This window comes from Crassostrea angulata, chromosome 9 (assembly GCF_025612915.1).
Source record: "Crassostrea angulata isolate pt1a10 chromosome 9, ASM2561291v2, whole genome shotgun sequence".
NCBI classification, from domain to species: Eukaryota; Metazoa; Mollusca; class Bivalvia; order Ostreida; family Ostreidae; genus Magallana; species Magallana angulata.
The window spans coordinates 18948895-18960353 of NC_069119.1; the positions used below are offsets into that span (position 1 = coordinate 18948895).

An 11459-nucleotide genomic window follows, 5' to 3' on the forward strand; every position below is an offset into this window, starting at 1 on the left:
TAGATTCATTTACTTCTACTAGACAGAACATTTCTACTCTTCCTAAAGGTAAGGCAACATTGTGTTTCATCATAATTCGTGGGCATTAAATTTCGCAGAAATATTTGAAATTGAAAGTCTAGAAGATAATTACATAGGTTTGTTAATAACAGTTCATTCTATCAAAACACATTTCTCTTTCGTATTTCGACTGAACTGTATACAATTTACATATCAAGTATAACATTTTATTATTCACTTTGCTGCATTATCAAAAATGATGTTATGTTTTAGATTGATCCTCCATTCATTGAAGTTACCAATGGATTGCATGAAAATTCATTTTTTGGCGACGTTTTTGTGCGTTGCTATGTATGTGATTGCTTTCACCAGTGCTGATCAACAAAACTCCAGTAGCTTCCTTAGTAACTATGCCAGACACCAAAATATCTGCCATAAGATAGGATATGAACCAAAATGTAAAAAAGGTAAAATAATGTAGTTTTTAATTTTGTTAAACTAAGAATTGTTTTCATTGAAATTAAAATGACCATAAGAAAATAATTCTACCCCAAGAGTGTATTATGTTGAACTTTAAAAGCTGAAAAAAGTAAGTTTAGTCCATTAACTGAACAGTTGTTGGCTCTCTATTAGGTTGTTCACAATATTGAGTTTGAGAAGTGCCATCTGATAATAATTCGAAATTCTCCGGAAATGAACGTGAAGTTGCGAGTGTCCCACTCTCTTTCTTGGTATATCGCAAAGCGAAAGTTAAATTTTGTAAAAAAAAAAAAAAAAAAAAAAAGTTAAAAATAATTTATCGCTTAAATGTTTAGCAAAGCTTACCCGATAAAATTTAAATGGCTCTGGACCAAAGGAACTTAACAGCTTTAAAAACAAATCAAAAGACCTATGAATTTTCATGGCCACCTGTGAATAGATTACAGAACAAAATATCATATTAACATTATTTAATGATGTACAAATTATGAACTGCAACCAGAGGAGTTCATACAATATAGTCGATAAATATAAAAAAAAAAAACAAATTGTGAACTTAACCGCAACAAGTTGTGATCTGTATGGTTTCTGTAAGTCATCTATAATGATCTTTTAACAAGTTACTGTTAGGTTACTGACATGGCATTATCTAGGGTAAACTACGAGAGTGATATCTGCAACGATTTCACAAAATGTTCCATTTGCTTTGAAGATTTTAAATCGCCAAAATGTCTTCCGTGTTCCCATTCGTTTTGTCATGTGTGCTTAAAGAACCACATAGAGTCTTCGTGTCTTTCAAAACATTCGCCCGTGGGGTTCTCTTGTCCCCTCTGTCGGGACTTCATTCCGGCTGAAAACATTTTAGCAGAGTTAAAAGATTGGGCGAACGATTTTCCAACTAATGACAGACTTGGAAATATATCTCAAGCTTCGCAGGGAAACCTTTGTGATGGTTGTCAAAGAGATGGAGAAGAAGAAGAAGCAAAGCAGTTTTGTTTGATGTGTAAAGAAAAACTGTGCGGTATGTGCGTCAAATATCACAGGCGTTTAGTTGTCACAAAAGATCATGAAGTTTTGTCAATGGACGAATTAAAGAAGTCTCCCATCGTCATGGAAACAAGAAAATCATGTTATACACATGCAGAGGAAATTATTAGATATTACTGCCAAGACCACTCCATTCCGTGTTGCACAGTGTGTATTTGCACCGGACATAGAAAATGTGACAACATTGAAACGGTTACGGAAACAGCCGAGAGGCTACGAACAAAAGAACATTACAAGTTATTTGTTGCCATGGGAGAGCTAGAGAAAGAAATGACGGACATAAAAAATGAACTAGAGAAAAATATTGCGGACATTGAAGAGACGTCGGACAATTTGACTGAGGAAGCAGAAGCGATGTATACAAATTTACAAAAGCATATCGAAAAAATAAAAAATGAATATCTCAGAAAGCTCTCCGAAAAATCCAAGGAGTGCAGAGGAAAATTGCAAGAAAATGCAGATTCCCTTGGTGACAAATTTTCTTATCTGAAACGATGTAAAAAATCGTTCAACTCTATGAAAGAGGAGAGAGATGATGTTCAGTTCGTCCGCGAATTTTATGAAATCAGCAAAAAATATTCAACATTAAAAGATTTGTATTTAAAAAACAAGACTTGTCTAAGATTGATGAAAGTGACATCTAATTTTGATTCAAAGTGCTTTGAAGGCATGGACTACCTGGGCAATGTAAATGTTGAAATAATAAAAACATTTCATACAGAAGAAAATCGCATGCCCACACCAAGCAAGTTACATTATGCATATCTCATGAGAACACGCAAAAGTTATAATACATAAGATGTAATGTAGCGACATGGAACTTTTTGATAGATGACATTGACATTTTAAATGTAATCTACGAAGGAAATGCTGTTTTATTAATAATTAATTAATGTTTCCAGAAATAGCAATACATGTATGTGTGACATCGTGTCGTTCAGAACCACTCGGGTTGTTGATAAATCATAAAACGTTTTGAAATGAAATTACCAATATTACTGTTGATTTTCTTAAACAATAAAATGCTTTCTTTGGTGATCCATGTGGGATATGAAGGTGGCAAAATTGCAGAAAAAATACATAACTTGCGTTTGCCGGTAATGACATTTTTTTCTGCAATGATCGCCACTTTCAGAAACAGCATGTATCATCAATGAAGGCATTTTATTGTTTATGTTTGACGAATTTATAAAACGATTGTAAAAAGTAAGTAAAATTCACTTAACTATTGTTCATAAACAATCGATGAAAGGGCCGTGTATATTTCAGTCTGGCTGTTTTTATAGAGCCGTGAATTATATAATGATATAATAATATATATAAAACGTTAATTTCCGTAAGAAATAGTGGGAATCATACTCAGTAGATGTAAATATATAATTCAAATGATCAACATGTTTTACTTTGAAAAGTAGTTATGAATGTGAATACCATGATTTAAAAAAAAAAAAAAATTGCGACTTTTTGAAAAAATCCACATTGTTTACTTTGTTTCACTTTTTAATAGAGTGTCAACTAACAGAATAAATGTAGAGAAACCCATTATATAGAGTTGTCTGATTCTTTGGTAATGAAAAAAGACAGACATGTACTTGTAAATTAAAACAATATCTTGCATTTTATGACTCAGTTGCACTAAAACGTTTTTAACTCATATCTATATACATATCGGTGTACATGTGTTTCACAGCGTTTATTTAATTTCATCTGATTAAGGAAGTATTTCCAAACGATATGAGGATTCTAAAATCATTTCTTCAAGTAATATTTTTATCGTATGGGTTAGGCGTGGTCTAACAATCAAAGTTATTTACAGTTGATTGGGATCACTTTCAATTGTCTTAATATGTCAACGCTACCAGCAATTACGAGACAAATATATCAAAAATTACTATTGGAAATACCATCAATGTATATATTTATATAGCTATGATGTGTAAGCAATGTTAGAGAACATTGTAACTTAGAGAAGTTCTTGCATTATGCCTTCAAACTACACGATGTTGATATACTATTCAACAATTGTTGTAAGTAAATTGTTGTATTGAATTGTACATTCTCCAATGTTATTATTACTGTACTACATATTCATTGTTGCTATTACCAGTTTGTTAGTAAATCCATGCAATGTGCTGCAAACATTCTGTTAAAAACATTTGATGTACAATAAGATATAAGTCTTACGCAATAAAGAAAGTTGAAGGGATATTCCGAATCACTTTTGGTGTGTGTTTTTGTGTTTGTGTTTTGAGGTGACACTGCCCATAACACAAAATTTAGGCAAATATATGAAAAACGTACATTTGTAAATGTATTTTTCGGTAAATGAATAAACTTTCTATTACTTATACTTATTGAGGAAATGTGCTTGTATAATAAATGCTGTTCAATCGATAAGTGTATTCATATAAGCTTTCCTGGAGTGTTTGTTCATTATGCGGGTCTACATTTTATCAGCTTGATATATATATATATATATATATATATATATATATATATATATATATATATATATATATATATATATATATTTATATATATATATATATATATATATATATATATATATATATATATATATATATATATATATATATATATATCTCATATTTTAAATTTAAGAAGAAAAAATTGATTGCGAATTGATTCGGTTTAACTCCAATGAATGTATTTAAATTTTAAATCTTCCAATGATTGGGAATTATTATATTATTCAAGTAACAAGGAAGGAAAGTAAGCATTATAAAAAAGATACACAATTATATCCATATTTAGCTATTTTTCGATTTAAAATCGGTATTTTATTTTATTGTGTAGTTTATAAGAAGATATCGGCAACATTGAATTCAGAACGTCAAGTTATCAGGTTAATACTTGTATATTCATATAATTTTGAAAAACGTAAGGAGTATGGGTATTCTAAAATGTGTTATACATTCGGGGTCATGTGTTCGTACATGTAACTAAACAAATATCACGCAAGGTTCTAAAGTTTCATTTTAATGTCACTTTTAATTAGCGTCTGAATTTCAAAATATTTTTACATGTACATAAATATTCATTCATTTACTGACATTTAGTGGAATAGAGCATTTCGTTTCTTCCTAAAGGTAAGACAACAAATAAACATTCTTTTACTGTAATGTTGTTCCATTATTATTCATGGGCATCAAATCAATCGTAAAAAAGTTTCAAAAATAAATTTAAGGAATAATAGTCCGATTTTCCAAAAATCAATTTAGTAGGCAAGTTTAATATACCAACTAAAATTGTTCATTTCGTTGATGGAATCACCAAAGAATTCTACGCAAATAGCTCTTCAACACATATCATGATGAAATCGTTTGCAGTATACAATGTGTATACATGACGTAACCTCTCATTTTTATTATATTGCATTAAAAAACTAATGATATGCTTTTAGACCTTCATTCATTGATTATACCAATGGATTGCATGAAAATACAGTTTATAGCGACGGTTTTGTGCGTGGCTATGTATGTGATCACTTTCTCGAGTGCTGACCAACAAAACTCCAGTAGCTTTCTCACTAGTTATGCCAAACACCAAAACATCTGCGATAAGATAGGATGGGAACCCAAATGTGGAAAAGGTAGAAAAGAAGGTATAATGTTTTACTAAACTTTTTAAACCTAAAATTGTTTTTATTTGATATAAACCTGAATAACCTTTTTTTTTAATTTACGCAAATAGTCTAACGTATTCAATTGATTAAAGCACAATATTCATCATTTACTAATTCATTAAACTAGTTAAACTTATGTGACTGATTTTGTGGATTTTGTCGTGTTTTTTGAACCACTTTTTAATCTATATTTATAAATGACTAATTTTAAATGAACATGTAACAAATCGTAACTTCTTACTTTATTTCTTATATTTTATACCAATCTCTTAAAATTGTTGCTTTATCCATTATTGGGCAAATGCATTTCTTATAATTCTTATAACTAACAACGTGAATGTTGTTTTTTTTAAGACTGCCAAGGAAAAGCAATCGCCTTTCATGCAATTTTGTCTAAAAGACTTACCAACGTGCCTAAACACACCATCATCAAGTTTGAAAACGTTGAGGTCAACGATGGAAATGGTTATAACCGGACCACCGGTAAATTTACTGCCCCTGTGGATGGCCTCTATTCGTTTTTATGGACCTACCATATACCTAAAGATTCCAAGGTGTACCTTTTTGGATATGTGGATGGAAAGCCAAGAGCGAGTTCCGGAACTCGAGCGACAAATGTGCAGAATACGTCGGGCCATTTTGTAGCAAAACTGAAGAAAGGAGACAAGTTTTGGATCCAAATTGAACACTTTACTGCTACTATTATATTCGAAAGTTATACATACTTGTCAGGTTATAAAATCAGTGGGTGTTGAATCAAATATTTGTAAATAAAACATATTTTATAACTTTTTCTTCTTTTTAGTTGCAATCATTTGCATCGGATAACTGACCGTCACGTGCAGTCATTAGATTAAATGAATTTGCAGAAAATTTAATTAATCTTAAAAAAAATTAGATTATTATCCTGTAACCATGATGTAACACTTTGAAATTCCAGACTCATTCATTTATTATTAGTTAGACAAGTTTATGTATCGATTTTCCTATTTTCAGTTACTTATGCTATTTTTAGAAATGTTTATACCTAGTCACTCATAAAGAATTATGACCCATTGTTTACAGCCGATCACTCATTAGGAGTGATGAAAAGTTAATATTATAAATAGTAAGTTAATTTAAAGAGACGGCACGTGTGTGAATAACTTCAGATTTACCCATTGTTTCGTTAGGAAATAGGAAATAACGTTGATTGTAACAGTTGAAATAGATAAAAATCCCTTTCACTTACCTATTTAATGTAATTATGAGCTTCCGGAAATTTAAGAGTCGTGCAAACCGGAATAATCTAATATCGTTTATTTGTATAACGTGGATTTTGATTGACAGTGACTGACACGTGCTGAAAACTACAATTAAGATATTCGCCGACTACGATCATCGTGGTATATGAGGTAAAAAGGACCCTCAAACGGAAAACATGATCACTTTCTTGATAATCTATTAATGGTTTTCCAATTTCTTTTCATTTTAAAATGAACAGATATAAATGGTCAAATAACCCCTCAAAGGGTCTCACTTACAAAAATGAATTTAGGTTGTAGTCAACTCCTATGATAAGCAAGCAAAATACATGCTTACAAAATAATAATTGTGGTTATTTTAAAAACTGAGAACAGCTATTACCTTGAAGAAGTAGAAAAGACTTAGACATTTTTTATCAACAAACATGAACAGGAGAATATTCACGAGCCCTGCATGTGTTTTGTTTACAGTAAATATTTTACGATATTCTAATATATAGTTTATTGCATGTATCGTAATGCTTTCGTATTACGTTAACATACTGAGATGACAAATGATACAACATGCCAATCATTAATATTCCTTTCAAAGGAAAACGTGTTGTGGTCCTATCACATACAAAGCGGTTTCTAAAGCGTGTATCTTTGTGGTTTTGTAAATGGGAAGCTAAGAGCTTTTTACAGGAACAACAGGAGCATCCTCGCCATCTTCTAGCAAGACTGAAGGAAGGAAGGAGATCAATTCTGGGTCGAAATTTATTATCATAGAGCTACCATAACACAGGAAAACTATACACGCCTTTCTGGATTCAAAATAAATGGCTGTTAGAAATAAAACTGTCCATAAACTATCAATTGTAACACCTTTTTAATAATGAACTTAAATGATTATTTCAATTTTTTCATTACTGTTTACCAAAAGATAATCTTGCAATGTTTTACAACTTTTTTGGTCTGATAGCCCATTCCTTTCTGCTTTTATCATATAAGGACTTTAGTTAGTTTATCTAAGTGTTTAAGATGGAAAAGGGGAAAAAACACTGATTACAGATTATGTAAATGTTTATTATTAAACTTATTTACAAAAACAACTGCATAAGGATATTTAGTTTATAAACTATATTTGTTATCGATAATGAGCATTTTCTGCACAGAGCATGTAAAAATATATAATGGGTCTAGCTACATGTATTTGATCAACATGATAACTAGAATGCTACACTAAACCAATTACATGAACAAACAGCAATCAAATTAATCAATATATGTTTTCGATTCATTGACTACATTCCGAAAATATGAAAGCAATGATCATCAACTGTACATAATTATAGTTCAACTAAATGTTACATTACAGTAAATGTGTGAATAGATATGAATCGAAAGCAATGTAAAACAAATCAATAATATACATATTACCCAATAATTTACACGTGAAGGAGGATAGTGATGCATGTGACATTGCATATGCTGGGTGCATGTGACATTGCATGTGCTGGGTGCATGTGACATTGCATGTGCTGTTATATAAATAGTGCCTGTTTTGGAGGGTAACAGTCAAAATTGACACCCCGAGAAAGCGGAGGTTGACAATGGTTTTCTAAGGGTTTCGATTTCGACTGTTATCCTCCAAAACAGGCACTATTTATTTTATTATACTGAATATCATAATTTTAACAGCTTTTCTATAGGAATGGCTTGAATTTTTACGGCGAACCATACGCGCATCATTTGCGCGCATGTAACAATTCGTTATGTTACCCGTTGCCAAGTGTGTTGCTAACACTGATGGTAATAGAACTGATTATCAACTGCGTCTAAACCAATCAGATTTCAGTATTTAACATGAAGGTATAATAAATATAAATGTTTCATTCTGCTTACCTTTACCTTATTAGATTTAGGATAAAGTTAAAGGATCAAAGCCACCACAATAGTAAGTTGTGTTACGGTCCTTAGCTTGAATTATTATTATACCACAGAAACACATATTATAGCAAACTGTTTTAAAACTTACAGATGGTTCAAAGTATCGGATCCTGTTGAATATCATTGACAGTATTGGTTATCTGTTGCCCTTATTTTTGCACGCAGTGTCATTTTAAAAAAATATGGTTTTAAAACACACACACACACACACACACACACACACACATATATATATATATATATATATATATATATATATATATATATATATATATATATATATATATATATATATATATATATATATATATATATATATATATAAAAATGAAATAAGAAAACACGAAAAACGTTCAATATAGCTTAAGCGCTTTCATTTTAAAATCTTCAGAAGCTATATAATTATATATTATTAATAATTATATAGCTTCTGAAGATTTTAAAATGAAAGCGCTTAAGCTATATTGAACGTTTTTCGTGTTTTCTTATTTCATTTTTATCTATAACTCGCCGACCACTGTGGATTTTATTGTGTTTCAATATATATATATATATATATATATATATATATATATATATATATATATATATATATATATATATATATATATATATATATATATATATAAGAATTCCATACCAGTCAATGGTTAAGCACTTTTTGTGTTTAAAAGATTGCCTTTTAATCGATGCAGACGTAGATTCGATGCATTCACGTGCATTTTAAATCTGCAGAACTCGTGCTTATTTAGTAAATCACCGACCTTACATGTTGGAGATATTGGCAACAAGACTTTTTTATTACTCTTACGCGTTCGACACTCGACTACGTAACTATATATATATATAGAGAGAGAGAGAGAGAGAGAGAGAGAGAGAGAGAGAGAGAGAGAGACAGAGAGAGAGAGAGAGACAGAGAGACAGAGACAGAGAGAGAGAGAGAGATGCTGTGAAATGTATATTCCTTAAATTTTGAGGAAAATTACAAGAGGGTTAACTGTAACGATTTCACAAAATGTCCCATTTGCTTTGAAGATTTTAAATCTCCAAAATGTCTCCCATTTTCCCATTCGTTCTGTCAGGAGTGCTTGAACAATCACATCCTGTCTGTGTGTCATTCAAAGGAGGCGTCTGTGGGGTTCTTTTGTACACTTTGTCGGGACTTCATTCCCACTGAAAACATTTCATCAGAGCTTAAGGACTGGGCAAATTAATGACAGACTTGGAAAAGTAACTCAATCTTTGCATGAAAACTTTTGTGATGGTTGTCAAAGAGTTTGAGAAGAAGAAGTAGCTACGCAGTTTTGTTTGATATGTAAAGATAAATTATGAAATTTGCGTGCAAAATATCATAAGCGTATCCTCCTCACAAAAGATCATTAAGTTTTGTCATCGGACGATTGAAGGACGTATCGTATTGCTATTAAAGAAAAAAATCGTGTTTTACACAAGCGGAGAAAATTATTAGATATAACTGCCAAGACCACTCCGTTCCGTGTCGCAGAGTGTGTATCTGCACCGGAAATAGAAAATGTGACAACATTGAACCTGTTTATTATATATATATATATATATATATATATATATATATATATATATATATATATATATATATATATATATATATATATATAGAAACCAGTGCCATGGAGATGGATGTATGTAGAGGAAACAGCTTTCACCATCATTAAAAAGAAGTTAACATCTTTACCTATATTAGGAGCGGTCTTGTTTCAAAACCAAGGAGGAAAAAAGAGAGTGATAGCATATGCCAGCAGAAGACTCAGACACAGTGAGACTAATTATCCGGCACATAAGCTCGATTTCTTGGCGCTTAAATGGGCTGTGTGTGATAAGCCCCATTACTTTTTAAATGGGAACCAGTTTGAGGTCATCACAAATAATAATAATCTTACGTATATCTTTTCAAAGGCCAAACACGATGCTACAAGCCAAAGATTGGTAGCTACCTATGATTTCAAACATTCTTACAGGAGTGGACACCTCAACGGCGATGCCGACGGATTGTCGCGCAAGCCAGTAGTCTTAAATGACACAGTGAAGGTTATCTGACAGTCAGTTATGGTATCTGTACCACTTGTCAGAGTGTAACCATGAATGCATATCATTCGATCGTCGGCCGAGGATAAGTCGAATTCATCTGATACATTTACTAGGAAAGACTGGAGACAGGAACAGTCCCAATAAAAGACTATTGGGCGAGTAATAGATATCATGAGAAGCGGTTTAAGACCAAGGGGAGAAAGTGTTAGAAGGAAACTCTTGCAGGTACAGAAGTTCCTGAGAGTGTGCAAGAAGTTGGAACTGATTGAGGGAATCTTGTACAAATTAAACCTCTTCACATGAGGGTCAGCAGATAAAACAGATAGTATTGTCAAGTCCCTGAGAGAGGTACCATTATGTGGCATTAATGATGATGTTGGACATCCAGGTTACAAGGTATGTTTACAACTTAGAAGCAGGTTTTTTATGTCTTAATTTATATAGTAAGGTAGAACGATATAAACGATGCTAAATTGTTAAGTATGTGAAGTAAAGGGGAAACACAATTTAAAAATAGCGTCATCGACACGGTGAACGGAACAAATACTATTCTTCATGAATGATGCATGTACTGAGAGTGTTTATTTGTTCTTTATTCAAAAATTCCTCTGAACGAAAATTCATCGATAACTTATAAATCAAAAATACGGAACACACGGAATACGAACTTGACTAATAAAACCCATGCAACTTCTTGATGGAAACTTACATGGATTTACCTAGTTTTAATTTATTTTGTGTTACTACCCTTTTTATATTTGAAGAGATTTTAAGAGATTATATTTAAAAAGGGAAAATTAGCGTCGTAGCTAGGTTCGTTTCAAGCGCCGGAGGTTCGAACATTCTAAGGGGGTGACATTAAATTGAAATAAGAATTTTAAAATAAATGGAGCAAAACCCTGCATTATGGGAGCTTCTAAAGTTCATTTCTATACGTTTATGAAGGATAGAAAACAGTTTACTAGTTACTATACACTTTTTAAGTAAAAACAAAAATTGATTTTTGAAAAAAAAACCAAAACTCATCTACTGTATTATATAAGTTTCCT

At 31.5% G+C, this 11459-nt stretch overlaps 2 protein-coding genes and 1 pseudogene across 4 annotated transcripts; all 3 read left to right on the forward strand.

Annotated features, from left to right (window-relative positions):
- The first annotated feature begins 25 nt into the window (after positions 1 to 25).
- LOC128162472 (complement C1q tumor necrosis factor-related protein 3-like) lies at positions 26 to 5928 on the forward strand. Of its 3 annotated transcripts, none has more exons than XM_052825702.1 (3): positions 26 to 48; positions 274 to 467; positions 5528 to 5928. In XM_052825702.1, exons 2-3 carry the CDS (start codon positions 302 to 304, stop codon positions 5926 to 5928), a joined length of 567 nt encoding a protein of 188 aa, XP_052681662.1. In that variant the 5' UTR covers positions 26 to 48; positions 274 to 301. The 3 variants fall into 3 exon arrangements, with proteins under 3 accessions (XP_052681662.1, XP_052681660.1, XP_052681659.1); XM_052825700.1 differs by lacking the exons at positions 26 to 48; positions 274 to 467 and adding exons at positions 4175 to 4637; positions 4952 to 5152; XM_052825699.1 differs by lacking the exons at positions 26 to 48; positions 274 to 467 and adding an exon at positions 4662 to 5152.
- LOC128162471 (E3 ubiquitin/ISG15 ligase TRIM25-like) lies at positions 1109 to 3002 on the forward strand. The gene has a single exon (XM_052825698.1). The coding sequence runs from the start codon at positions 1120 to 1122 to the stop codon at positions 2323 to 2325; it is 1206 nt and encodes a 401-aa protein (XP_052681658.1). The 5' UTR covers positions 1109 to 1119; the 3' UTR covers positions 2326 to 3002.
- Positions 5929 to 7235: 1307 nt separating the features above from the next.
- Positions 7236 to 10419, forward strand: LOC128162182 (tripartite motif-containing protein 5-like; annotated as a pseudogene).
- Positions 10420 to 11459: the final 1040 nt, after the last annotated feature.

Coding starts and splice junctions, on each gene's coding strand:
- LOC128162471 (XM_052825698.1), top strand. CDS start 1,120: ATGGCATTATCTAGGGTAAACTACGAGAGTGATATCTGCAACGATTTC.
- LOC128162472 (XM_052825699.1), top strand. CDS start 4,942: ATGCTTTTAGACCTTCATTCATTGATTATACCAATGGATTGCATGAAA. Junction 5,153..5,527: donor TGGAAAAGGTAGAAAAGAAG/GTATAATGTTTT, acceptor GTTTTTTTTAAG/ACTGCCAAGGAAAAGCAATC.